General features: G+C 39.4%; 2 protein-coding genes and 1 long non-coding RNA gene across 11 annotated transcripts in view; 1 reads left to right on the top strand and 2 right to left on the bottom strand.

Annotated features, from left to right (window-relative positions):
- Window positions 1–27,318, bottom strand: part of atp5md (ATP synthase membrane subunit k) — a 550,207-nt gene that overhangs the window by 211,733 nt on the left and 311,156 nt on the right. The gene's annotated exons all lie outside the window — the stretch shown is intronic.
- On the bottom strand, window positions 568–24,645 carry LOC114647239 (polyubiquitin-B-like). Of its 9 annotated transcripts, none has more exons than XM_051922204.1 (3): window positions 24,492–24,644; window positions 20,052–20,378; window positions 568–1,230 (listed from the first exon to the last, which is right to left on the bottom strand). In XM_051922204.1, the coding sequence occupies exons 2-3, from the start codon at window positions 20,347–20,349 to the stop codon at window positions 1,058–1,060; spliced, it is 471 nt and encodes a 156-aa protein (XP_051778164.1). In that variant the 5' UTR covers window positions 20,350–20,378; window positions 24,492–24,644; the 3' UTR covers window positions 568–1,057. The 9 variants fall into 9 exon arrangements, with proteins under 9 accessions (XP_051778164.1, XP_051778158.1, XP_051778160.1 ...); XM_051922198.1 differs by lacking the exon at window positions 20,052–20,378 and adding an exon at window positions 10,616–10,989 and having other exon boundaries at window positions 568–1,183; window positions 24,492–24,642; XM_051922200.1 differs by lacking the exon at window positions 20,052–20,378 and adding an exon at window positions 10,663–10,989 and having other exon boundaries at window positions 24,492–24,642.
- Window positions 13,998–26,934, top strand: LOC114647244 (uncharacterized). Its single transcript, XR_003715479.2, has 4 exons — window positions 13,998–14,203; window positions 15,034–15,066; window positions 20,499–20,662; window positions 25,845–26,934. It is a non-coding gene; the product is annotated as an uncharacterized LOC114647244 (long non-coding RNA).

The following is a 27,318-nucleotide window of genomic DNA, read 5'->3' as shown; positions in this document are numbered from 1 at the left end:
ACTTAAACCTCTTCTAGGTTTATGTGATCTCCACTGCAATGGATTGATGCAAGGCTGCTTTTCAAGTCTTTTTTTTTTTTTTTTTTAACTGTTCAATTTTGGTTGGCACGGTGGAGCAGTGGGTAGTGCTGCTGCCTCGCAGTAAGGAGACCTGGGTTCGCTTCCTGGGTCCTCCCTGTGTGGAGTTTGCTTGTTCTCCCCGTGTCTGCATGGGTTTCCTCCCACAGTCCAAAGACATGCAGGTTAGGTACATTGGCAATCCTAAATTGTCCCAAGTGTGTGCTTGGTGTGTGTGTGTGCCCTGCAGTGGGCTGGCGCCCTGCCCGGGGTTTGTTTCCTGCCTTGCGCCCTGTGCTGGCTGGGAGTGGCTTCAGCAGACCCCCGTGACCCTGTATTAGGATATAGCAGGTTGGACAATGACTGATATTTAACTTGTGTTACTGTTTAAACCAGACTCAATATACCTTTATTTTCTTGGGCTCTGCCCTCCAAACAAAAGTATGTAACCAGTAGATTTGGATAACAGTTGTATTTATTTATTTTTTGGTCCCCTTTAAACATACAATATTATGAAACAGCAGTTTTAATTGTAAAGAAATGTTGAATACAAATTCACTTTAGCAGGCTGCATAAGTAGCTGCATTATATGGCAGGATTACAAACTAGATTATTGTAAAATAAAATAAGCAGTGAGGGTTATAATTGTTGGATATTAAATAAATATCAGAAAACAACTCTAATTACAACAATGCACTTTATATATTAATGTCTCCTCATATAAAATAATGTACGGTATAAGAAATAAAAAAATATAGTGCTACATTTTTTCAACAAATCTTTTAAATTCTAGAACACTTCTGTTTTTGGATTAAGCCTAAAATATTATTACAATTAAATAAAATATTATTACAATTATATAAAATATTATTACAATATTATTATTACAAACAGGAAGAGAAGCAAAAGTGAAAGGCGCTGGTTTCTTCCTTTTCATTATTATAATAGGAAGAAAATACTGCAGACAGTGACAAATACTGGGATGGATTAGGACATTTCATTAGCCTCCACGGAGGCGTAGTTGGAGATAAATGGTCTTATTGCTTTGAATGTTGTAGTCATCCATTTTTCTGCCATCCTCCAGCTGCTTTCCTTCATATATCAGTATCATCTGGTTAGTAGGAACCTTTTCACCCCGATAGACTTTTTGCTTGAACTGTGTGACAGTTTCACCTGGTTGTATCTCGTAGGGTTTCGTTTGACCTTTGTCATTCTTCAGAAACACCTGCATGGGCTTTGGTTCAGTGATGAGCACTGTCACAATAGTCCCAGGTTTCAATCCATATTGATCAAGACTGCAGTCCTCTTTTTCCAAATAACTTGTCAGTCCATTCTGAACCGCTAGCATCATATGTTGTGCTGGATAACCAGACTGGCTCTCTATTTTTTGCTTTAGCTGCTTCACAGTAATGGAGGGACTCACATTCAAGGAGTATGTTTTTCCATTGAGGAATTTTACTGTCAGCTCCATTGGAATTTCCAGACTTTCAAAACCTAAATCTGTTAAAAAGAAAAAGATTTCAGTCACTAGATTTTATTACTCAACATGATGATTATTCTGGTTTTCCAGGCATATGAATTCATCCATTAATACATTATTTTTACAAACTGCTTATCTAGTTCATTTTCACTGGACACCGGTGCCTATCCTGGCTGTGACAAGGAACAGGAACCAACCCTGGATGGAGCTGGCAATCCGTCACATCACTCAAGGAGAACATGCAAACTATAAAACATTTGATGCTTGGAACAGGAAATCAAATCTAGGATTCTGGAACTGTCAGGTAAAATGATAACCCATATTGTTATTATATATTATTATTCCTTTTATTATATAGTAGTAGCTGTATGGTAGCCATGCATGTAACTGCCAGAATGCTCAACTGCCACTGAAAAGTAGCCTGAGCTGGCCTGTGCTTTTTCACTGCCTTAAGTGAAGTTAAAAATATAAAATATATAAAATGGCAGTCTTGAAGGTAATTGCTTTACACCTTTTGCATGGATAGCTGCCCCATTGGAGTTTTGAGTGTGATGTTACACAGATATTACATGAAAGAATTGGGGGGGGGGGTTCCTTTGGAGTTGAATAAAAGCTGTCCACACAGCCCCCAAAACCCCAGCATTGCTGCCCAGAGTGACTGCCAATTTCGCCTAAATGGTATTGTTGGCGCTGACTCTGGCCTTTATACTTCCATTTTACAAACAATTTCATTTTTAAGGCAATTCTTTACATGGCCGTCTTAATCCAAATGTTCTTGGGTTCTCTTTTATTCTTTCCTGCCTTTCACCCCTTCTAGGATAGGCACTAGCAGACTATGTCCATGAACTAGAGTTCTCCCCAAAGTGAAATTCATGCATTACTTTGTGTAGTCATGTTACAATTTATATATATATGTATATAAAATATATATATATACTGAGGGAGTGGCCCTATTGCGGCCCAATCCTCCCCCACGCTCGCTATCAGTCTACGGGTATATTCCAGCTCGGTCAAGTCTGGCCCTCAGATTTATTTATAGTTATAGCAAATGCTAAACTATTGGAAATTCTCGTCTATACAAGATGAATAGTATTCTGCTTGCTGAAATATCACCAAAATCTAATTTAATACGCGGAAGCAATACGAGTTCGTCAGTCATGATTTTGTTGGCAATCAAATGTCTATTTAATTTTACTATTTGTAAGCGTGTGCCATTACATTTTTGTCGACTGCTAACACACATATATTTGCCATGTAAAATGTGTATATTGTGTGTGCGTTAATTTGTGTGTGTGTATGTGAGAGAGAGAGAGAAAGATAGAAAAAGTATGTGTATATGCAGAATATATACATATATTAGAGAACAGGTTGGGTATATTGGGAAGTATTTAACTCATCCCACACAATTCTGTGTTGCCTCTTTTGAGTTGTTTATAACAGAAACACTAGATGAAACCAATATTTTTAGGTCTACAGTATAATTTTGTAGTAAAAACTGTTTTTTCTTTGCAACACATGGGAATGTTTAACCATAACCAGAAATTCATGTAGTGTAATAAATATGCCAATCAATAAACCATTAGAAAGTATTGTCAGGATCAAAACCCAGTACACAGTTTGCATCAGTAAAGTAACAACAACCCATAACAAACAGGTATCATTTAATTATACATATTAAAAACAATTCCATATTTAAGGAAGCTAGGACACGTTGTCTGGTGGGGAAGTAAAGTTTACTTTTGTGGTTTATGGTGTCCTACAGGTGTGCCAGCTTATCGAATACAACCCATCATAAATCAGCTTCCATAACCTCGAAAAACCTTCAGCACGCAGGGAAAAATAAGTCTGCTAACTTGGTTTAAGTTTTTTCCCTTCTGTTCAAAGGTCTGCGGCTCACCAGGAACAATATGGTAAAAGGGGCGTGTCTGTATGCAAATATCGTAACTTCGGTGTTACTGAAACAGCACTTTACCGTTTTACATTTTACAGTTGTTTACCTTCGCTATTTAACAGTTTTACACTGTAAAATTAACAGATTTTTTCAGTGTAATTGTAATGCATCAGCAAAGGGTATTTAGCATATTTTGAAGGTAGAGAAATATCGATTTTACAGAACTTAGCTGTAAAAAAGAATGAAATGTATTGTCTAAGACAGCGAAAGGCAACCTTTTTCGAGTTGCGGCGCACAAGTCCAAAAATTTTCTTTCGCGGCGCACCTGAGGGACTGCCCATAAATAAAGTCATGACGACACAATCTATGGACAATCGCCAATAAAAACAGTTAATTTTACAAGTTTGAAAGACATTTTATTAATAAAGGAATCAAAGGATAAATCTTAAAGTTAATTAATGTGAACGCTGAGATTGTTTTTCAGCACATATTTGCTTCTTCTATCCGTACAGTGAGCGAGATCTTCTAATAAGTCTTCTTCTTCTTTTAAGTCTCACGAGATGTGTTTTTGACACCGCTGGTGTTGATATTATGATGAATGGTGAACAGCGAAAATTTTAACTTGCATTCAAAATAAATACATTCGTTTATTCAACAATCTGATTAACCGTTATCTGTTTTTCCAACATAAAATATATATTTTTAAACATCTTTTTAATCAACCAAAAGTTCAAAAACACTAGCAATTTTTAATATTTTACAAAAGTTTTCGCGGCGCCCCTAGAAAATTTCACGGCGCACTGCGCACCGGTTGCCTGACAGTGGTCTAAGATATACAGGTAATTTTCAGTAAAACGCAAGGTAACTTTCCTTTTTTCAGAAAAGGTCTTTTACTTTCACCATTTACAGTATTTTTACCGTTAAATTTACTGACATTATTTACAGTGTACTAAGAAGACGCAAGTGGCATAAGAAAAACTAGGCAAATAAAATTGGCAAGCCTTGTTAGACTGAAATGTCCGTTCTTGTTGACAATTTCTAATTCATGTATATAAAAATTACTGATACTGTACTAGGATAGCAAATAAAATTAAATCTCTACCTGTAGTTTGCCTCAGCTCCTCTCCGTGAAGGTAACGGCTGCTGTCTCATACTCTTTGAGTTCAGGTCCAATTTATAACTCGAGAGGAGGAGCAGGGCGCGTTTCTGTAACGCCCCTGGACATGTTCTCTGCATGTGATTGGCTATTTGATTCAGCAGCTTTATGTGGTCAGATAATGCTGCGCAGCTGCTAATCCCGAACTCGTTTATTTCTCAGTTTCGGTTTCTCGGTTTAGTGCTGATCAGTCAGTTTCGAATTAGGTAAACATCAGAAACGATAGACCTTGAATGAGTATTAATATATATATATTCTTGCTTTGTTTTGCCCGATATGTCTGAAAATCCCAGAAAAGGGAAAAGTCAAAAGCAACAGAGACGAAATATTCAATCGGTGAATATTTTTATAGCGCCATCATAGTTTATAGACCTTCATTACAAAAACAGTCAAGTTAGTATAGGTAAGTCATTTGTTCCAACGAGTTACCAGCGTCCATTTCAGTGTAGAATGATATATAAATTTATCAATTAACTGGCACCGAATGGACAGTATAATTAACACCGCTTTAGCTTTTAACTAATTTCATGAAGGGCAGACTGGCGCAGAAGCTGGCGTGACTGGCATCAATGTTAAAACTCCTTTCGATTCAAGTATCGGACATCTTTTTTGTAAAGTATAGTGTTTCAATTATATTGTTAGTAAAGATCCTGTGTTGGCGTTCTCTATAAAAGATGCTTAATAAAAATTGTATTTGATTGATACAAAAATGTCATAATCTATGAAATTACTAAGTACAGGAAATATTAGCAATAAAGCCGAGTAAGAGAGGAAAGCAAATCCTTTGCTGTATTTGCTGTGGAAATCCCCTGCCCCATCCCTCACGTTTACAGGCTAGAATCATTTGAAATTTAGAAATTATTTTGTCGTTTTGCATGCTGTATTTCAGTGTTACGTGAATAAAACATGTTATTTTTATTCTTGAAGAGAAGTATACTTTTTGAAATAGATTTTATTATGGCACATATTTTGAATAAAACACTCATTCTTGCATTTTCACTTTTTTAGGCTCTAAGAAAATCCAGAATCAGACGCTTGAAGGTGAGCAGGCAACAATAATCAACATTCAAGGGAAAACCCCAGACATGCCCAAGTCACCTGAGTTCAAGATGGGGCAATGAAACAGTAACTCTGAGGTGTGATGCAGCCACCTTAAAAGTGCAAGTCATTTCACTAGAAATGAAACCAAACAAATTTCAGCAAATAGCTGAATTCACATGCATAGTGCAGCAGAAACATAAAATAGAAAAATATTAGACTATATTATGAAAATGAATGGAAGGACAGTTTTTTTTTTCCTTTAACCTATCAGCCCATGTTTTCATCTTAGCTTTTTTCCAAGCACAGACTGGGTAGGTGAAGCTGTAAAAGCTAACAATCCAATTGAAGAAAAAATGCAAGGGAGCTAAAATCATTATGCCCCACATACTCATCTCGCACATGGCATCTTAACCCACTTTTATTAGCAGATGAAAAACTCTACAGAATTTATATCCAAACAATTAGGGAATTAGACAACTGAATTTGCAAAATATAGTTTCCTCAAGTTTTTGTTAGATATTTTAAATAATTTTTCCTCACTTAAACCTCTTCTAGGTTTATGTGATCTCCACTCCAATGGATTGATGGAAGGCTGCTTTTCAAGTCTTTCTTTTTTTTTAACTGTTGAATTTTTATTAACACAATTAAAATTGTAGGCTTATTGCTCAGAGATCATAATACTAAAATAAATAAAATTTCCCTAAAATACACACTATTTTATTTTTAATTGTTTTGATTTTATTGAAATCACACAACATTCCATACAAATAGATGAATTTTTACAAGAATAGGATTGAAAACAAATCAACCCCCACCAGTGGCGTAGCGTAGTGGGGGCGGCAGTGGCGGCCCGCCCCGGGCGGCACTTTTAGGGGGTGGCAAAATTTCACAATAAATAATAATAATATCTTGTAAAAATTTGAACCATACCTAAATATGGGGGTGGCGGAATTTTCCTCCTCCCCGGGCGGCTGACACCCACGCTACGCCACTGACCCCCACCCCTGAGAAAGAGAGCATGGGTAGCAGAATAAAACTTAAACCTAGTAAAAATAAGTAAATAGATAAATTAATAAGTGAATAAAGATAAATGGAAAAGAAAAAGAAATGGGGAGAGACTCTGCTTCCTCAGTGCTTTAAAAGCGTATTCTAAAATGTTATTGATTTGATCCTGCCAGGTTTTGAAAAATTTCTGCACAGATCCGTTAAATGAGAATTAGATTTTTTCCAATTTCAAATAGTATAAAACATCAGTTACCCACTGACGTAAAAGAGGTCAGTGTACAGCTTGTATAACAGTGTAAATTTGCTGTCCCCTCAAAATAACCCAACACACAGCCATTAATGTCTGAACCGCTGGCAACAAAAGTGAGTACACCCCTAAGTGAAAAATGTTCAAATTGTGCCTAAAGTGTCAATATTTTGTGTGGCCACCATTATTTTCCAGCACTGCCTTAACTCTCTTGGGCATGGAGTTCACTAGAGCTTCACAGGTTGCCACTGGAATCCTCCTCCATGACGACATCATGGAGGTGGTGGATTTTAGAGACCTTGCTCTTCTCCATCTTCTATTTGAGGATGCCCCACAGATGCTGAATAGGATTTAGGTCTGAAGACATGCTTGGCCAGTCCAGCACCTTTACCCTCAGTTTCTTTAGCAAGGCTGTGGAGGTGTGTTTGAAGTTGTTATCATGTTGGAATACTGCCCTGCGGCCAAGTTTCTGAAGGGAGGGGATCATGCTCTGCTTCACTATGTCACAGGACATGTTGGCATTCATGGTTCCCTCAATGAACTGTAGCTCCCCAGTGCTGGCAGCACTCATGCAGCCCCAAACCATGACACTCCCACCACCATGCTTGACTGTAGGCAAGACACACTTGTCTTTGTACTCCTCACCTGGTTGCCACCACACACGCTTGACACCATCTGAACCAAATAAGTTTATCTTGGTCTCATCAGACCACAGGACATGGTTCCAGTAATCCATGTCCTTAGTCTGCTTGTCTTCAGCAAACTGTTTGCGGGCTTTCTTGTGCATCATCTTTAGAAGAGGCTTCCTTCTGGGATGACAGCCATGCAGACCAATTTGATGCAGTGTGCAGCGGACGTATGGTCTGAGCACTGACAGGCTGACCCCCTACCCCTTCAACCTCTGCAGCAATGCTGGCAGCACTCATACGTCTATTTTCAAAAGACACCCTCTGGATATGACGCTGAGCACATGCACTCAACTTCTTTGGTCGACCGTGGCGAGGCCTGTTCAGAGTGGAACCTGTCCTGTTAAACCGCCTCTTAAATCATCTTGGCCACCGTGCTGCAGCTCAGTTTCAGGGTGTTGGCAATCTTCTTATAGCTGAGGCCATCTTTATGTAGAGCAACAATTCTTTTTTTTAGATCCTCAGAGAGTTCTTTGCCATGAGGTGCCATGTTGAACTTCCAGTGACCAGCATGAGAGAGTGTGAGAGCGATAACACCAAATTTAACACACCTGCTCCCCATTCACACCTAAGACCTTGTAAAACTAACGAGTCACATGAACACCGGGGAGGGAAAAAGGCTAATTGGGCACAATTTGGACCTTTTTCACTTAGGGGTGTACTCACTTTTGTTGCCAGCGGTTCAGACATTAATGGCTGTGTGTTGAGTTATTTTGAGGGGACAGCAAATTTACACTGTTATACAAGCTGTACACTGACTACTTTACATTGGAGCAAAGTGTCATATCTTCAGTGTTGTCCCATGAAAAGATATAATAAAATATTTACAAAAATGTGAGGGGTGCCAATAGTGAAGTAAAGGCAATCACAGTTTGTTTGTCCTTCTCCACTTTAAGCCTCTGTGTGCCCACCAAACACAGTTGTTAATGGATTACGAGGGATTGTGACTCCTAGGCTGTCTGACAGGCATTTAAACATTTTGGTCCAGAATGATGTTAATTTAGTGCTGGCCCAAAACATGTGACCCAGTGAAGCTGGAACTTGATTGAAGTCTTTCTAAACTAGTTATTTTGGGACATAAATAAAGATATATAAAATAAAAATGTTTTCTACCCTGCATCCAGTTCTGCTGGGATAGGACTCCAGCGTGCTCTTGTGACACCCCTCCCTCTACCCTAACCTCAAAAACTGGATAAAGTGAATTAGAGAATAGTACGTATATTATCCATCCATCCATCTTCCAACACGATGAATCCAAACACAGGGTCACGGGGGTCTGCTGGAGCCAATCCCAGCCAACACAGGGCACAAGGCAGGAACCAATCCAGGGCAGGGTGCCAACCCACCGCAGGACAAGTATGTATATTATGACATGTAATAAATGTTAAATTAAAACTTCAAAGGCTCCTTTTGGGTTCCCTCCTATATCTCAAAGAAATATACATTAGGCCGATTGAAGTGTCTCTAGTGGCCTAGCTATAAATGAGGTATAATCTGTGATGGATTTGCACCCCAACCAGGGAAATATTCTGTCTTGTGCCTTATGCAACTTGGATAGGTTTTTGTTCCGTGTCACCTGGCAATGAAATAGTAGGATTTGCAAATGCATAAGCAGACAATGTTTCCAAATGAGGAGCCTCTCATTCACAAATTAGTGCTTCTCATCAAGCAACTGCTTTAAGCTCAAATTAAAAAGGAATTGATCAAAAGCTTAGCAAGTAAATTCAGTAAACACATATGATCATATATTTGACACACTTCTTGGAATATTTAGAACACTAAAACAAACCTCTGCGGGTAACTCTGGGTTGACCTGGTAGATGCACAAAGATGGAAGTATTTGTAATTGAGCCACTAGTCCTGTTTATGACACTTCAAATCAGCCATAAAATTTCCCCAATCAGGAAACAATGCCTGTCTCAATTATGCTATATGTGTACACTCTGTTTTCCAAATGCTGCATTCAGAATATCCTCCGATGTTTATTTTAATAACTATTCAGTATTTCATATGTACATTTAACTTGGGGGTGGTGCTGCTGCCTCGCAGTAAAGAGACCTGGGTTCGCTTCCCAGGTCCTCCTTGTGTGGAGTTTGCTTGTTCTCCGCCCAAAGGCATGCAGGTTAGGTACATTGGCAATCCTAAATTGTCCCAAGTGTGTGTGTGTGCCCTGCGGTGGGCTGGTGCCCTGCCTGGGGTTTGTTTCCTGCCTTGTGCCCTGTGCTGGCTGGGAGTGGCTCCAGCAGACCCCAGTGACCCTGTAGTTAGGATATAGCAGGTTGGACAATGACTGACATTTAACGTGTGTTACTTTTAAACCAGACTCAATATATCTTTATTTTCTTGGGCTCTACTCTCCAAACAAAAGCATGTAACCAGTAGATTTGGATAACAGTTTTATTTATTTATTTTTTGGTCCCTTTTAAACATACAATATTATGAAACAGAAGTTTTTATTGTAAAGAAATGTTGAATACAAATTCACTTTAGCAGGCTGCATAAGTAGCTGCATTTTATAGCAGGATTACAAACTAGATTATTGTGAAATAAAATAAGCAGTGAGGGTTACAACTGTTGTATATTAAATAAACATCAGAAAACAACTCTAATTACAACAATGCACTTTATATATTAATGTCTTCTCATATAAAATAATGTACGGTATAAGAAATAAAAAAATATAGTGCTACATTTTTTCAACAAATCTTTTAAGTTCTAGAACACTTCTGTTTTTGGATTAAGCCTAAAATATTATTACAATTAAATAAAATATTATTTCAATTATATAAAATGTTATTACAATATTATTATTACAAATAGGAACAGAAGCAAAAGTGAAAGGCGCTGGTTTCTTCCTTTTCATTATTATAATAGGAAGAAAATACTGCAGCCAATGACAAATACTGGGATGGATTAGGACATTTCATTAGCCTCCACGGAGGCGTAGTTGGAGATTAATGGTCTTATTGGTTTGAATGTTGTAGTCATCCATTTTTCTGCTATCCTCCAGCTGCTTTCCTTCATATATCAGTATCATCTGGTTAGTAGGAACCTTTTCACCCCGATAGACTTTTTGCTTGAACTGTGTGACAGTTTCACCTGGTTGTATCTCGTAGGTTTTCGTTTGACCTTTGTCATTCTTCAGAAACACCTGCATGGGCTTTGGTTCAGTGATGAGCACTGTCACAATAGTCCCAGGTTTCAACCCATATTGATCAAGACTGCAGTCCTCTTTTTCCAAATTATTTGTCTGTCCATTCTGAACTGCTAGCATCATATGTTGTGCTGGATAACCATATTGGCTCTCTATATTCTGCTTGAGTTGCTTCACAGTAATGGAGGGACTCACATTCAAGGAGTACGTTTTTCCATTGAGGAATTTTACTGTCAGCTCCATTGGAATTTCCAGACTTTCAAAACCTAAATCTGTTAAAAAGAAAAAGATTTCATTCACTAGATTTTATTACTCAACATGATGATTATTCTGGTTTTCCAGGCATATGAATTCATCCATTAATACATTATTTTTACAAACTGCTTATCTAGTTCATTTTCACTGGACACCGGTGCCTATCCTGGCTGTGACAAGGAACAGGAACCAACCCTGGATGGAGCTGGCAATCCGTCACATCACTCAAGGAGAACATGCAAACTATAAAACATTTGATGCTTGGAACAGGAAATCAAATCTAGGATTCTGGAACTGTCAGGTAAAATGATAACCCATGTTGTTATTATATATTATTATTACTTTTATTATGTAGTAGTAGCTGTATGGTAGCCATGCATATAACTGCCAGAATGCTCAACTGCCACTGAAAAGTAGCCTGAGTTGGCCTGTGCTTTTTCACTGCCTTAAGTGAAGTTGAAAATATAAAATATATAAAATGGCAGTCTTGAAGGTAATTGCTTTACACGTTTTGCATGGATAGCTGCCCCATTGGAGTTTTGAGTGTCATGTTACACAGATATTACATGAAAGAATTGGAGTTGAATAAAAGCTGTCCACACAGCCCCCAAAACCACAGCATTGCTGCCCAGAGTGACTGCCAATTTCGCCTAAATGGTATTGTTGGCGCTGACTCTGGCCTTTATACTTCCATTTTACAAACAATTTCATTTTTAAGGCAATTCTTTACATGACCGTCTTAATCCAAATGTTCTTGGGTTCTCTTTTATTCTTTCCTGCCTTTCACCCCTTCTAAGATAGGCACTAGCAGACTATGTCCCTGAACTAGTGTTTTCCCCAAAGTGAAATTCATGCATTATTTCGTGTAGTCATGTTACAATTTATATATATATGTATATAAAATATATATATATACTGAGGGAGTGGCCCTATGGCGGCCCAATCCTCTCCCACGCTCGCTATCAGTCTACGGGTATATTCCAGCTCGGTCAAGTCTGGCCCTCAGATTTATTTATAGTTATAGCAAATGCTAAACTATTGGAAATTCTCGTCTATACAAGATGAATAGTATTCTGCTTGCTGAAATATCACCAAAATCTAATTTAATACGCGGAAGCAATACGAGTTCTTCAGTTGTGATTTTGTTGGCAATCAAATGTCTATTTAGTTTTACTATTTGTAAGCGTGTGCCATTACATTTTTGTCGACTGCTAACACACATATATTTGCCATGTAAAATGTGTATATTGTGTGTGCGTTAATTTGTGTGTGTGTATGTGAGAGAGAAAGAAAGATAGAAAAAGTATGTGTATATGCAAAATATATACGTATATTAGAGAACAGGTTGGGTATATTGGGAAGTATTTAACTCATCCCACACAATTCTGTGTTGCCTCTTTTGAGTTGTTTATAACAGAAACACTAGATGAAACCAATATTTTTAGGTCTACAGTATAATTTTGTAGTAAAAACTGTTTTTTCTTTGCAACACATGGGAATGTTTAACCATAACCAGAAATTCATGTAGTGTAATAAATATGCCAATCAATAAACCATTAGAAAGTATTGTCAGGATCAAAACCCAGTACACAGTTTGCATCAGTAAAGTAACAACAACCAATAGCACACAGGTATCATTTAATTATATACATTAAAAACAATTTCATATTTAAGGAAGGTAGGACACGTTGTCTGGTGGGGAAGTAAAGTTTACTTTTGTGGTTTATGGTGTCCTACAGGTGTGCCAGCTTATCGAATACAACCCATCATAAATCAGCTTCCATAACCTCGAAAAACCTTCAGCACGCAGGGAAAAATAAGTCTGCTAACTTGGTTTAAGTTTTTTCCCTTCTGTTCAAAGGTCTGCGGCTCACCAGGAACAATATGGTAAAAGGGGCGTGTCTGTATGCAAATATCGTAACTTCGGTGTTACTGAAACAGCACTTTACCGTTTTACATTTTACAGTTGTTTACCTTCGCTATTTAACAGTTTTACACTGTAAAATTAACTGATTTTTTCAGTGTAATTGTAATGCATCAGCAAAGGGTATTTAGCATATTTTGAAGGTAGAAAAATATCGATTTTACAGAACTTAGCTGTAAAAAAGAATGAAATGTATTGTCTAAGACAGCGAAAGGCAACCTTTTTTCGAGTTGCGGCGCACAAGTCCAAATATTTTCTTTCGCGGCGCACCTGAGGGACTGCCCATAAATAAAGTCATGACGACACAATCTATGGACAATCGCCAATAAAAACAGTTAATTTTACAAGTTTGAAAGACATTTTATTAATAAAGGAATCAAAGGATAAATCTTAAATTTAATTAATGTGAACGCTGAGATTGTTTTTCAGCACATATTTGCTTCTTCTATCCGTACAGTGAGCGAGATCTTCTAATAAGTCTTCTTCTTCTTTTAAGTCTCACGAGATGTGTTTTTGACACCGCTGGTGTTGATATTATGATGAATGGTGAACAGCGAAAATTTTAACTTGCATTCAAAATAAATACATTCGTTTATTCAACAATCTGATTAACCGTTATCTGTTTTTCCAACATAAAATATATATTTTTAAACATCTTTTTAATCAACCAAAAGTTCAAAAACACTAGCAATTTTAAATATTTTACAAAAGTTTTCGCGGCGCCCCTAGAAAATTTCACGGCGCACTGCGCACCGGTTGCCTGACAGTGGTCTAAGATATACAGGTAATTTTCAGTAAAACGCAAGGTAACTTTCCTTTTTTCAGAAAAGGTCTTTTACTTTCACCATTTACAGTATTTTTACCGTTAAATTTACTGACATTATTTACAGTGTACTAAGAAGACGCAAGTGGCATAAGAAAAACTAGGCAAATAAAATTGGCAAGCCTTGTTAGACTGAAATGTCCGTTCTTGTTGACAATTTCTAATTCATGTATATAAAAGTTACTGATACTGTACTAGGATAGCAAATAAAATTAAATCTCTACCTGTAGTTTGCCTCAGCTCCTCTCCGTGAAGGTAACGGCTGCTGTCTCATACTCTTCGAGTTCAGGTCCAATTTATAACTCGAGAGGAGGATCAGGGCGCGTTTCTGTAATGCCCCTGGACATGTTCTCAGCATCTGATTGGCTATTTGATTCAGCAGCTTTATGTGGTCAGATAATGCTGCGCAGCTGCTAATCCCGAACTCGTTTATTTTTCAGTTTCGGTTTCTCGGTTTAGTGCCGATCAGTCAGTTTCGAATCAGGTAAACATCAGAAACGATAGACCTTGAATGAGTATTAATATATATATATATATATATATATATATATATATATTCTTGCTTTGTTTTGCCCGATATGTCTGAAAATCCCAGAAAAGGGAAAGGTCAAAAGCAACAGAGACGAAATATTCAATCGGTGAATATTTTTATAGCGCCATCATAGTTTATAGACCTTCATTACAAAAACAGTCAAGTTAGTATAGGTAAGTCATTTGTTCCAACGAGTTACCGGCGTCCATTTCAGTGTAGAAGGATATATGAATTTATCAATTAACTGGCACCGAATGGACAGTATAATTAACACCGCTTTAGCTTTTAACTAATTTCATGAAGGGCAGACTGGCGCAGAAGCTGGCGTGACTGGCATCAATGTTAAAACTCCTTTCGATTCAAGTATCGGACATCTTTTTTGTAAAGTATAGTGTTTCAATTATATTGTTAGTAAAGATCCTGTGTTGGCGTTCTCTATAAAAGATGCTTAATAAAAATTGTATTTGATTGATACAAAAATGTCATAATCTATGAAATTACTAAGTACAGGAAATATTAGCAATAAAGCCGAGTAAGAGAGGAAAGCAAATCCTTTGCTGTATTTGCTGTGGAAATCCCCTGCCCCATCCCTCACGTTTACAGGCTAGAATCATTTGAAATTTAGAAATTATTTTGTCGTTTTGCATGCTGTATTTCAGTGTTACGTGAATAAAACATGTTATTTTTATTCTTAAGGAGAGAAGTATACTTTTTGAAATAGAGATTTTATTATGGCACATATTTTGAATAAAACACTCATTCTTGCATTTTCACTTTTTTAGGCTCTAAGAAAATCCAGACTCAGACGCTTGAAGGTGAGCAGGCAACAATAATCAACATTCAAGGGAAAACCCCAGACATGCCCAAGTCACCTGAGTACAAGATGGGGCAATGAAACAGTAACTCTGAGGTGTGATGCAGCAACCTTAAAAGTGCAAGTCATTTCACTAGAAATGAAACCAAACAAATTTCAGCAAATAGCTGAATTCACATGCATAGTGCAGCAGAAACATAAAATAGAAAAATATTAGACTATATTATGAAAATGAATGGAAGGACAGTTTTTTTTTTTCCTTTAACCTATCAGCCCATGTTTTCATCTTAGCTTTCTTCCAAGCACAGACTGGGTAGGTGAAGCTGTAAAAGCTAACAATCCAATTGGAGAAAAAATGCAAGGGAGCTAAAATCATTATGCCCCACATACTCATCTCGCACATGGCATCTTAACCCACTTTTATTAGCAGATGAAAAACTCTACAGAATTTATATCCAAACAATTAGGGAATTAGACAACTGAATTTGCAAAATATAGTTTCCTCAAGTTTTTGTTAGATATTTTAAATAATTTTTCCTCACTTAAACCTCTTCTAGGTTTATGTGATCTCCACTCCAATGGATTGATGGAAGGCTGCTTTTCAAGTCTTTCTTTTTTTTTAACTGTTGAATTTTTATTAACACAATTAAAATTGTAGGCTTATTGCTCAGAGATCATAATGCTAAAATAAATAAAATTTCCCTAAAATACACACTATTTTATTTTTAATTGTTTTGATTTTATTGAAATCACACAACATTCCATACAAATAGATGAATTTTTACAAGAATAGGATTGAAAACAAATCAACCCCCACCAGTGGCGTAGCGTAGTGGGGGCCCGCCCCGGGCGGCACTTTTAGGGGGCGGCAAAATTTCACAATAAATAATAATAATATCTTGTAAAAATTTGAACTATACCTAAATAAGGGGGCGGCGGAATTTTCCTCCGCCCCGGGCGGCTGACACCCACGCTACGCCACTGACCCCCACCCCTGAAAAAGAGAGCATGGGTAGCAGAATAAAACTTAAACCTAGTAAAAATAAGTAAATAGATAAATTAATAAGTGAATAAAGATAAATGGAAAAGAAAAAGAAATGGGGAGAGACTCTGCTTCCTCAGTGCTTTAAAAGCGTATTCTAAAATGTTATTGATTTGATCCTGCCAGGTTTTGAAAAATTTCTGCACAGATCCGTTAAATGAGAATTAGATTTTTTCCAATTTCAAATAGTATAAAACATCAGTTACCCACTGACGTAAAAGAGGTCAGTGTACAGCTTGTATAACAGTGTAAATTTGCTGTCCCCTCAAAATAACCCAACACACAGCCATTAATGTCTGAACCGCTGGCAACAAAAGTGAGTACACCCCTAAGTGAAAAATGTTCAAATTGTGCCTAAAGTGTCAATATTTTGTGTGGCCACCATTGTTTTCCAGCACTGCCTTAACTCTCTTGGGCATGGAGTTCACTAGAGTTTCACAGGTTGCCACTGGAATCCTCCTCCATGATAACATCACGGAGCCGGTGGATGTTTGAAACCTTGCTCTTCTCCATCTTCTATTTGAGGATGCCCCACAGATGCTGAATAGGATTTAGGTCTGAAGACATGCTTGGCCAGTCCAGCACCTTTACCCTCAGTTTCTTTAGCAAGGCTGTGGAGGTGTGTTTGAAGTTGTTATCATGTTGGAATACTGCCCTGCGGCCCAGTTTCTGAAGGGAGGGGATCATGCTCTGCTTCACTATGTCACAGGACATGTTGGCATTCATGGTTCCCTCAATGAACTGTAGCTCCCCAGTGCCGGCAGTACTCATGCAGCCCCAAACCATGACACTCCCACCACCATGCTTGACTGTAGGCAAGACACACTTGTCTTTGTACTCCTCACCTGGTTGCCACCACACATGCTTGACACCATCTGAACGAAATAAGTTTATCTTGGTCTCATCAGACCACAGGACATGGTTCCAGTAATCCATGTCCTTAGTCTGCTTGTCTTCAGCAAACTGTTTTCGGGCTTTCTTGTGCATCATCTTTAGAAGAGGCTTCCTTCTGGGATGACAGCCATGCAGACCAATTTGATGTAGTGTGCGGTGGACGTATGGTCTGAGCACTGACAGGCTGACCCCCTACCCCTTCAACCTCTGCAGCAATGCTGGCAGCACTCATACGTCTATTTTCAAAAGACACCCTCTGGATATGACGCTGAGCACATGCACTCAACTTCTTTGGTCGACCATGGCGAGGCCTGTTCAGAGTGGAACCTGTTCTGTTAAACCGCCTCTTAAATCATCTTGGCCACCGTGCTGCAGCTCAGTTTCAGGGTGTTGGCAATCTTCTTATAGCTGAGGCCATCTTTATGTAGAGCAACAATTCTTTTTTTCAGATCCTCAGAGAGTTCTTTGCCATGAGGTGCCATGTTGAACTTCCAGTGACCAGTATAAGAGAGTGTGAGAGCGATAACACCAAATTTAACACACCTGCTCCCCATTCACACCTGAGACCTTGTAAAACTAATGAGTCACATGACACCGGGGAGGGAAAAAGGCTAATTGGGCACAATTTGGACCTTTTTCACTTAGGGGTGTACTCACTTTTGTTGCCAGCGGTTCAGACATTAATGGCTGTGTGTTGAGTTATTTTGAGGGGACAGCAAATTTACACTGTTATACAAGCTGTACACTGACTACTTTACATTGGAGCAAAGTGTCATATCTTCAGTGTTGTCCCATGAAAAGATATAATAAAATATTTACAAAAATGTGAGGGGTGCCAATAGTGAAGTAAAGGCAATCACAGTTTGTTTGTCCTTCTCCACTTTAAGCCTCTGTGTGCCCACCAAACACAGTTGTTAATGGATTAAGAGGGATTATGACTCCTAGGCTGTCTGACAGGCATTTAAACATTTTGGTCCAGAATGATGTTAATTTAGTGCTGGCCCAAAACATGTGACCCAGTGAAGCTGGAACTTGATTGAAGTCTTTCTAAACTAGTTATTTTGGGACATAAATAAAGATATATAAAATAAAGATGTTTTCTACCCTGCATCCAGTTCTGCTGGGATAGGACTCCAGCGTGCTCTTGTGACACCCCTCCCTCTACCCTAACCTCAAAAACTGGATAAAGTGAATTAGAGAATAGTATGTATATTATCCATCCATTCATCCATTTTCCAACCCGCTGAATCCAAACACAGGGTCACGGGGGTCTGCTGGAGCCAATCCCAGCCAACACAGGGCACAAGGCAGGAACCAATCCCGGGCAGGGTGCCAACCCACCGCAGGACAAGTATGTATATTATGACATGTAATAAATGTTAAATTAAAACTTCAAAGGCTCCTTTTGGGTTCCCTCCTATATCTCAAAGAAATATACATTAGGCCGATTGAAGTGTCTCTAGTGGCCTAGCTATAAATGAGGTATAATCTGTGATGGATTTGCACCCCAACCAGGGAAATATTCTGTCTTGTGCCTTATGCAACTTGGATAGGTTTTTGTTCCGTGTCACCTGGCAATGAAATAGTAGGATTTGCAAATGCATAAGCAGACAATGTTTCCAAATGAGGAGCCTCTCATTCACAAATTAGTGCTTCTCATCAAGCAACTGCTTTAAGCTCAAATTAAAAAGGAATTGATCAAAAGCTTAGCAAGTAAATTCAGTAAACACATATGATCATATATTTGACACACTTCTTGGAATATTTAGAACACTAAAACAAACCTCTGCGGGTAACTCTGGGTTGACCTGGTAGATGCACAAAGGTGAAAGTATTTGTAATTGAGCCACTAGTCCTGTTTATGACACTTCAAATCAGCCATAAAATTTCCCCAATCAGGAAACAATGCCTGTCTCAATTATGCTATATGTGTACACTCTGTTTTCCAAATGCTGCATTCAGAATATCCTCCGATGTTTATTTTAATAACTATTCAGTATTTCATATGTACATTTAACTTGGGGGTGGTGCTGCTGCCTCGCAGTAAGGAGACCTGGGTTCATTTCCCGGGTCCTCCCTGCATGGAGTTTGCATGTTCTCCCCGTGTCTGCGTGGTTTTCCTCCCACAGTCCCAAGACATGCAGGTTAGGTACATTGGTGATCCTAAATTGTCCCTACTGTGTGCTTGGTGTGTGTGTGTGTGCCCTGCGGTGGGTAGGCGCCCTGCCCGAGGTTTGTTTCCTGCCTTGCGCCCTGTGCTGGCTGGGATTGGCTCCAGCAGACCCTCATGACCCTGTAGTTAGGATATAGCAGGTTGGACAATGACTGACATTTAACTTGTGTTACTTTTAAACCAGACTCAATATATCTTTATTTTCTTGGGAAAAGCATGTAACCAGTAGATTTGGATAACAGTTTTATTTATTTATTTTTTGGTCCCCTTTAAACATGCAATATTATGAAACAGCAGTTTTAATTGTAAAGAAATGTTGAATACAAATTCACTTTAGCAGGCTGCATAAGTAGCTGCATTATATAACAGTAGAACAAACTAGATTATTGTGAAATAAAATAAGCAGTGAGGGTTACAACTGTTGTATATTAAATAAACATCAGAAAACAACTCTAATTACAACAATGCACTTTATATATTAATGTCTCTTCCCATAAAATAATATACGGTATAAGAAATAAAAAAATATAGTGCTACATATTTTCAACAAAGCTTACAATTATATAAAATATCATTACAACATTATTATTACAAATAGGAACAGAAGCAAAAATGAAAGGCGCTGGTTTCTTCCTTTTCATTATTATAGTAGGAAGAAAATACTGCAGACAGTGACAAATACTGGGATGGATTAGGACATTTCATTAGCCTCCACGGAGGCGTAGTTGGAGATAAATGGTCTTATTGCTTTGAATGTTGTAGTCATCCATTTTTCTGCTATCCTCCAGCTGCTTTCCTTCATATATCAGTATCATCTGGTCAGTAGGAACCTTTTCACCCCGATAGACTTTTTTCTTGAACTGTGTGACAGTTTCACCTGGTTGTATCTCGTAGGTTTTCGTTTGACCTTTGTCATTCTTCAGAAACACCTGCATGAGCTTTGGTTCAGTGATGAGCACTGTCACAATAGTCCCAGGTTCCAACCCATATTGATGAAGACTGCAGTCCTCTTTTTCCAAATTATTTGTCAGTCGATTCTGAACTGCTAGCTTCATATGTTGTGCTGGATAACCAGACTGGCTCTCTATTTTCTGCTTTAGCTGCTTCACAGTAATGGAGGGACTCACATTCAAGGAGTACGTTCCCCCACTGAGGAATTTTACTGTCAGCTCCATTGGAATTTCCAGACTTTCAAAACCTAAATCTGTTAAAAAGAAAAAGATTTTATTCACTAGATTTTATTACTTAACATGATGATTATTCTGGTTTTCCAGGCATATGAAGTCATCCATTAATACATTATTTTTACAAACTGCTTATCTAGTTCATTTTCACTGGACACCGGTGCCTATCCTGGCTGTGACAAGGAACAGGAACCAACCCTGGATGGAGCTGACAATCCGTCACATCACTCAAGGAGAACATGCAAACTATAAAACATTTGATGCTTGGAACAGGAAATCAAATCTAGGATTCTGGAACTGTCAGGTAAAATGATAACCCATGTTGTTATTATATATTATTATTCCTTTTATTATGTAGTAGTAGCTGTATGATAGCCATGCATATAACTGCCAGAATGCTCAACTGCCACTGAAAAGTAGCCTGAGCTGGCCTGTGCTTTTTCACTGCCTTAAGTGAAGTTGAAAATATAAAATATATAAAATGGCAGTCTTGAAGGTAATTGCTTTACACCTTTTGCATGGAATAGCTGCCCCATTAGAATTTTGAGTGTCATGTTACATAGATATTAGATGAAAGAATTGGGGGGGGGGAGGTTCCTTTGGAGTTGAATAAAAGCTGTCCACACAGCCCCCAAAACCCCAGCATTGCTGCCCAGAGTGACTGCCAATTTCGCCTAAATGGTATTGTTGGCGCTGACTCTGGCCTTTATACTTCCATTTTACAAACAATTTCATTTTTAAGGCAATTCTTTACATGGCCGTCTTAATCCAAATGTTCTTGGGTTCTCTTTTATTCTTTCCTGCCTTTCACTCCTTCTAGGATAGGCACTAGCAGACTATGTCCCTGAACTAGTGTTTTCCCCAAAGTGAAATTCATGCATTACTTTGTGTAGTCATGTTACAATTTATATATATATGTATATAAAATATATATATATATACTGAGGGAGTGGCCCTATGGCGGCCCAATCCTCCCCCAAGCTCGCTATCAGTCTACGGGTATATTCCAGCTCGGTCAAGTCTGGCCCTCAGATTTATTTATATTTTTTGTTCTTTATTTCACCTTATACAATTTCTTGTATTAGGAATTTGGTAGTTTTCGCATACCCCTTGGGGTCAGAGCGCAGAGTCAGCCATTGTACAGCGCCCCTGGAGCAATTACAGGTTAAGGGCCTTGCTCAAGGGCCCAGCAGAGTGGGATCTCTTTTGGCAGTGACGGGGATTCGAACCGGCAACCTTTGGGATACCAGCGCAGATCCTTAGCCTCAGAGCCACCACTCCGCCCCAAATTTATTTATAGTTATAGCAAATGCTAAACTATTGGAAATTCTCGTCTATACAAGATGAATATGATTCTGCTTGCTGAAATATCGCCAGTATCTAATTTAATACGCGGAAGCAATACGAGTTCTTCAGTCGTGATTTTGTTGGCAATTGAATGTTTATGCAGTTTTACTATTTGTAAGCGTGTGCCATTACATTTTTGTCGACTGCTAACATACATATATTTGTCATGCAATATGTATATATTGTGTGTGCGTTAATTTGTGTGTGTGTGTATGTGAGAGAGAAAGAAAGATAGAAAAAGTATGTGTATATGCAGAATATATACGTATATTAGAGAACAGGTTGGGTATATTGGGAAGTATTTATCCCATCCCGCACAATTCTGTGTTGCCTCTTTCGAGTTGTTTATAATAGAAACACTGGATGAAACCAAGTAGCGGTTGCTCCATAGATGGCTGACATTATGTTTTATTTATTATTGATGATGTATCACATTTTAATGATACTAGTAGATTTTTGGAACATTACCAGCGGTTGCGAGTGCATCTTTTGTAGCAAAGCGCCTCGTCTGTTGGAAGTGGTCCCATTTACCCTAAAATAACTGTCCTTGCTATGTTTTTCCGTTACTGTGCTGCTGCATCTTTCATGAACACCGTTCTTAAAAAAATTACGAGTGTTGGTGGCTCAGTTATGTGATCATCTATAAACATGCCAGGAGGTTACAGAAAAGTATTCTATATATACACTTTAAAAAAAAAGCTAAATTTACGGTAAAATACTGGCAGCTGGGTTGCCAGAATTTCCATCCATTTTATTTTCCAGCCTGCTGAATCCGAACACAGGGTCACGGGGGTCTACTGGAGCCAATCCCAGCCAACACAGGGCGCAAGGCAGGAACAAACCCAGGGCAGGGCGCCAACCCACCGCAGGACACACACACCCACACACACCAAGCACACACACTAGGGCCAATTTAGGATCGCCAATGCACCTAACCTGCATGTCTTTGGACTGTGGGAGGAAACTGGAACACCTGCCAGAATTTTACTGTAAAAAAAAAAAAAAGGTGACAGTGTTTTTAGGCCTATAAAAATGTTATTTTTATGATAGACTGGGAGCTGTGTTGCCAAAATTTTACTGTAATAAATAAGGTGACAATATTTTTTGGTCTACAGTATAATTTTGTAGTAAAAACTGTTTTTTCTTTGCAACGCATTGCGACAGAAGGGAATGTTTAACCATAACCAGAAATTCATGTAGTGTAATAAATATGCCAATCAATAAACCATTAGAAAGTATTGTCACGGTCAAAACCCAGTACACAGTTTGCATCAATAGCAAATATGTATCATTTAATTATACACATTGAAAACAATTCAATATTTAAGAAGGGGGATCGGAGGGTGTGTTCCAACTACAGAGGGATCACACTCCTCAGCCTCCCTGGAAAAGTCTATTCGGGGGTTCTGGAGAGGAGGGTCCGTCGGATAGTCGAACCTCGGATTCAGGAGGAACAGTGTGGTTTTCGTCCTGGTCGCGGAACAGTGGACCAGCTCTACACCCTTAGCAGAGTCCTGGAGGGTGCATGGGAGTTCGCCCAACCAGTCTACATGTGTTTTGTGGACTTGGAAAAGGCTTTCGACCGTGTCGCTCGGGGATTCCTGTGGGGGGTGCCCCGGGAATATGGGGTACCGGACCCCCTGATAAGGGCTGTTCAGTCCCTGTACAACCGGTGTCAGAGCTTGGTCCGCATTGCCGGCAGTAAGTCGAACCCGTTTCCAGTGAGAGTTGGACTCCGCCAGGGCTGCCCTTTGTCACCGATTCTGTTCATAACTTTTATGGACAGAATTTCTAGGCGCAGGCAGGGTGTTGAGGGGGTCCGGTTTGGTGGACTCAGGATTGGGTCACTGCTTTTTGCAGATGATGTTGTCCTGTTTGCTTCATCAGGCCGTGATCTTCAGCTCTCTCTGGATCGGTTCGCAGCTGAGTGTGAAGCGGCTGGGATGGGAATCAGCACCTCCAAATCCGAGACCATTTTCCTCAGCCGAAAAAGGGTGGAGTGACCTCTCAGGGTTGGGAGCGAGATCCTGCCTCAAGTGGAGGAGTTCAAGTATCTCGGGGTCTTGTTCACGAGTGAGGGAAGAATGGAGCGTGAGATCGACAGGCGGATCGGTGCGGCGTCCGCAGTGATGCGGGCTCTGCATCGGTCTGTCGTGGTGAAAAAGGAGCTGAGCCGTAAGGCAAAGCTCCCAATTTACCAGTCGATCTATGTTCCTACCCTCACCTATGGTCATGAGCTATGGGTAGTGACCGAAAGAACGAGATCGCGAATACAAGCGGCTGAAATGAGTTTCCTCCGCAGGGTGTCTGGGCTCTCCCTTAAAGATAGGGTGAGAAGCTCAGTCATCCGGGAGGGGCTCAGAGTAGAGCCGCTGCTCCTCCGCATCGAGAGGAGTCAGATGGGGTGGCTCGGGCATCTGATTGGGATGCCTCCTGGACGCCTCCCTGGTGAGGTGTTCCGGGCACGTCCAACCGGGAGGAGACCCCGAGGAAGACCCAGGACACGCTGGAGGGACTATGTCTCCCGGAAGAGCTAGAAGAAGTGGCTGGAGAGAGGTAAGTCTGGGCATCTCTGCTCAAGCTGCTGCCCCCGCGACCCGACCTTGGATAAGCGGAAGAGGATGGATGGATAGACTAAGAAGACGCAAGTGGCATAAGAAAAACTAGGGAAATAAAATTGGCAAGCCTTGTTAGATTGAAATGTTTGTTCTTGTTGACAATTTTAATTCATGTATATAAAAATTACTGATACTGCACTAGGATAGCAAATAAAATTAAATCTCTACCTGTAGTTTGCCTCAGCTCCTCTCCGTGAAGGTAACGGCTGCTGTCTCCTACATGAGAGACTCTTCGAGTTCAGGTCCAATTTATAACTCGAGAGGAGGTGCAGGGCGCGTTTCTGTAATGCCCCTCGCCATGGTCTCTGCATCTGATTGGCCACTTAATTCAGCAGCTTTATGTGGTCAGATAATGCTGCGCAGCTGCTAATCCCGAACTCGTTTATTTTTCAGTTTCGGTTTCTCGGTTTAGTGCTGATCAGTCAGTTTCGAATCAGATAAACATCAGAAAAGGTAGCCCTTGAATGAGTATTAATATAAATATATATATATATTTGGAGCTTCATTACAAAAACAGTCAAGTTAGTATAGGTAATCCATTCGTTCCAACGAGTTACCGGCGTCCCTTTCAGTGTAGAAGAATATATGAATTTATCAATTAACTGGCACCGAATGGACAGTATATTTAACACCATTTTAGCTTTTAACTAATCTTATGAAAGGCAGATTGGCGCAGAAGCTGGCGTGACTGGCATCAATGTTAAAAGTCCTTTCGATTCAAGTATCGGCCGACTTTTTTGTAATCTGTAGTGTTTCAATTATATTGTTAGTAAAGATCCTGTGTTGGCGTACACTACAAAAGATCCATCCATCCTCCAACCTGCTGAATCCGAACACAGGGTCACGGGGGTCCATCCATCCATTTTCCAACCCGTTGAATCCGAACACAGGGTCACGGGGGTCTGCTGGAGCCAATCCCAGCCAACACAGGGCACAAGGCAGGAACCAATCCCGGGCAGGGTGCCAACCCACCGCAAGACACACACACACACACCAAGGTCAATTTAGAATCGCCAATCCACCTAACCTGCATGCCTTTGGACTGTGGGAGGATACCCACGCAGACAAGGGGTGAACATACAAACTCCACGCAGGGAAGACCCAGGAAGCGAACCCGGGGGGTCTCCTAACTGCGAGGCAGCAGCGATACCACTGCGCCACCGTGTCGCCCCCTCTATAAAAGATGCTCAATAAAAATTGTATTTGATTGATACAAAAATGTCATAATCTGTGAAATTACTAAGTACAGGAAATATTAGCAATAAAGCCGAGTAAGAGAGGAAAGCAAATCCTTTGCTCTGTTTGCTGTGGAAATCCCCTGTCCCCGTCCCTCACGTTTACAGGCTAAAATCATATGAAATTTAGAAATTATTTTGTCGTTTTGCTTGCTGTACTTCAGTGTTACGTGAATAAAACATGTTATTTTTATTCTTGAGGAGAGAAACATACTTTTTGAAATAAAGATTTTATTTTGGCACATATTCTGAATAAAACACTCATTCTTGCATTTTCATTTTTTAGGCTCTAAGAAAATCCAGAATCAGGCGCTTGAAGGTGAGCAGGCAACAATAATCAACATTCAAGGGAAAACCCCAGACATGCCGGAGTCACCTGAGTACAAGATGGGGCAATGAAACAGTAACTCTGAGGTGTGATGCAGCAACCTTAAAAGTGCAAGTCATTTCACTAGAAATGAAACCAAACAAATTTCAGCAAATAGCTGAATTCACATGCATAGTGCAGCAGAAACATAAAATAGAAAAATATTAGACTATATTATGAAAATGAATGGAAGGACAGGATTTTTTTCCCTTTAATCTATCAGACTATGTTTTGATCTTAGCTTTCTTCCAAGCACAGACTGGGTAGGTGAAGCTGTAAAAGCTAACAATTGGAGAAAAAATGCAAGGGAAAAACAAGGAAGATTTTTTTCATTTTGAAGTATTTGAGAATTGGTTAGTTTAATGACATTGGAAAATATTCAGTCAGTCAATCCCTAGTAAAAACTATGCTGAAAAACATTTAAGATGACTTTTATAGTGAAGCAGTGTATGTTAGTGACTTTTTCAGTTCCCCTGATTTGACGGGCCTGGGTTCGCTTCCCGGGTCCTCCCTGCGTGGAGTTTGCATGTTCTCCCCGTGTCTTCGTGGGTATCCTCCGGGCGCTCCGGTTTCCTCCCACAGTCCAAAGACATGCCGGTTAGGCGCATTGGTGATTCTATATTGTTCCTAGTGTGTGCTTGGTGTGTGTGTGTGCAGTCGGCTTGTTCCTGCCTTGCGCCCTGTGCTGGCTGGGATTGGCTCCATGAGACCCTCGTGACCCTGTAGTTAGGATATAGCGGGTTGGAGAATGACTGATTTGACGTGAGAATAGATCAAGCAGAGAATCAAAGGTTCAGTTGGGATCTCCTGCTGCCGCCTCCACTCCTCTGCATGATTAAGCCCAAGTGTGGGAGAGGCGACTTGACTCAGAACAAACAATTGTCAAATAGTGGCTGAGCTGAAATTTAAATCTCTTAAATCCTGAAAGTAATTAATAAAAGCACCTCTGAAAGCCACAATGGTTATGATGCAGTTCACTTTGCTCAACATTACAATGTTATTAAACAAAAACTCTGACTATAGACAATAGATTTCGTGTGTACTTTTATTGTAGATGTTACTTCCACTAATTAGCAAGTGAATTATAAAGCACAAAGCACCAAAATATTTTTTGTTTTTCACTGATTCTCCTTTTTACAATTTCTAGTTTATCTTTGATTTCAGGGTACCCTAGAAACATTGAAAACGAGTCTGTTATGTTATGTTGTTATATCACATGTATGCTTTTGGTTAGTATCTATTATACATGTTGAATTTATAAACGATCAATCTGCTTGGGGGTGAGTGGGATCAGCACCTACACTCCACCATCTTTAACCCCTCTTAACAATGAGCAAAGTGACATTCACATCATAACATATAGCAGATAGATAGATATTTGTTCCAAGTGGGA

This window comes from Erpetoichthys calabaricus, chromosome 2, assembly GCF_900747795.2.
Source record: "Erpetoichthys calabaricus chromosome 2, fErpCal1.3, whole genome shotgun sequence".
Taxonomy (NCBI): Eukaryota; Metazoa; Chordata; class Cladistia; order Polypteriformes; family Polypteridae; genus Erpetoichthys; species Erpetoichthys calabaricus.
This window is presented reverse-complemented; position numbering and strand designations above follow the sequence as displayed.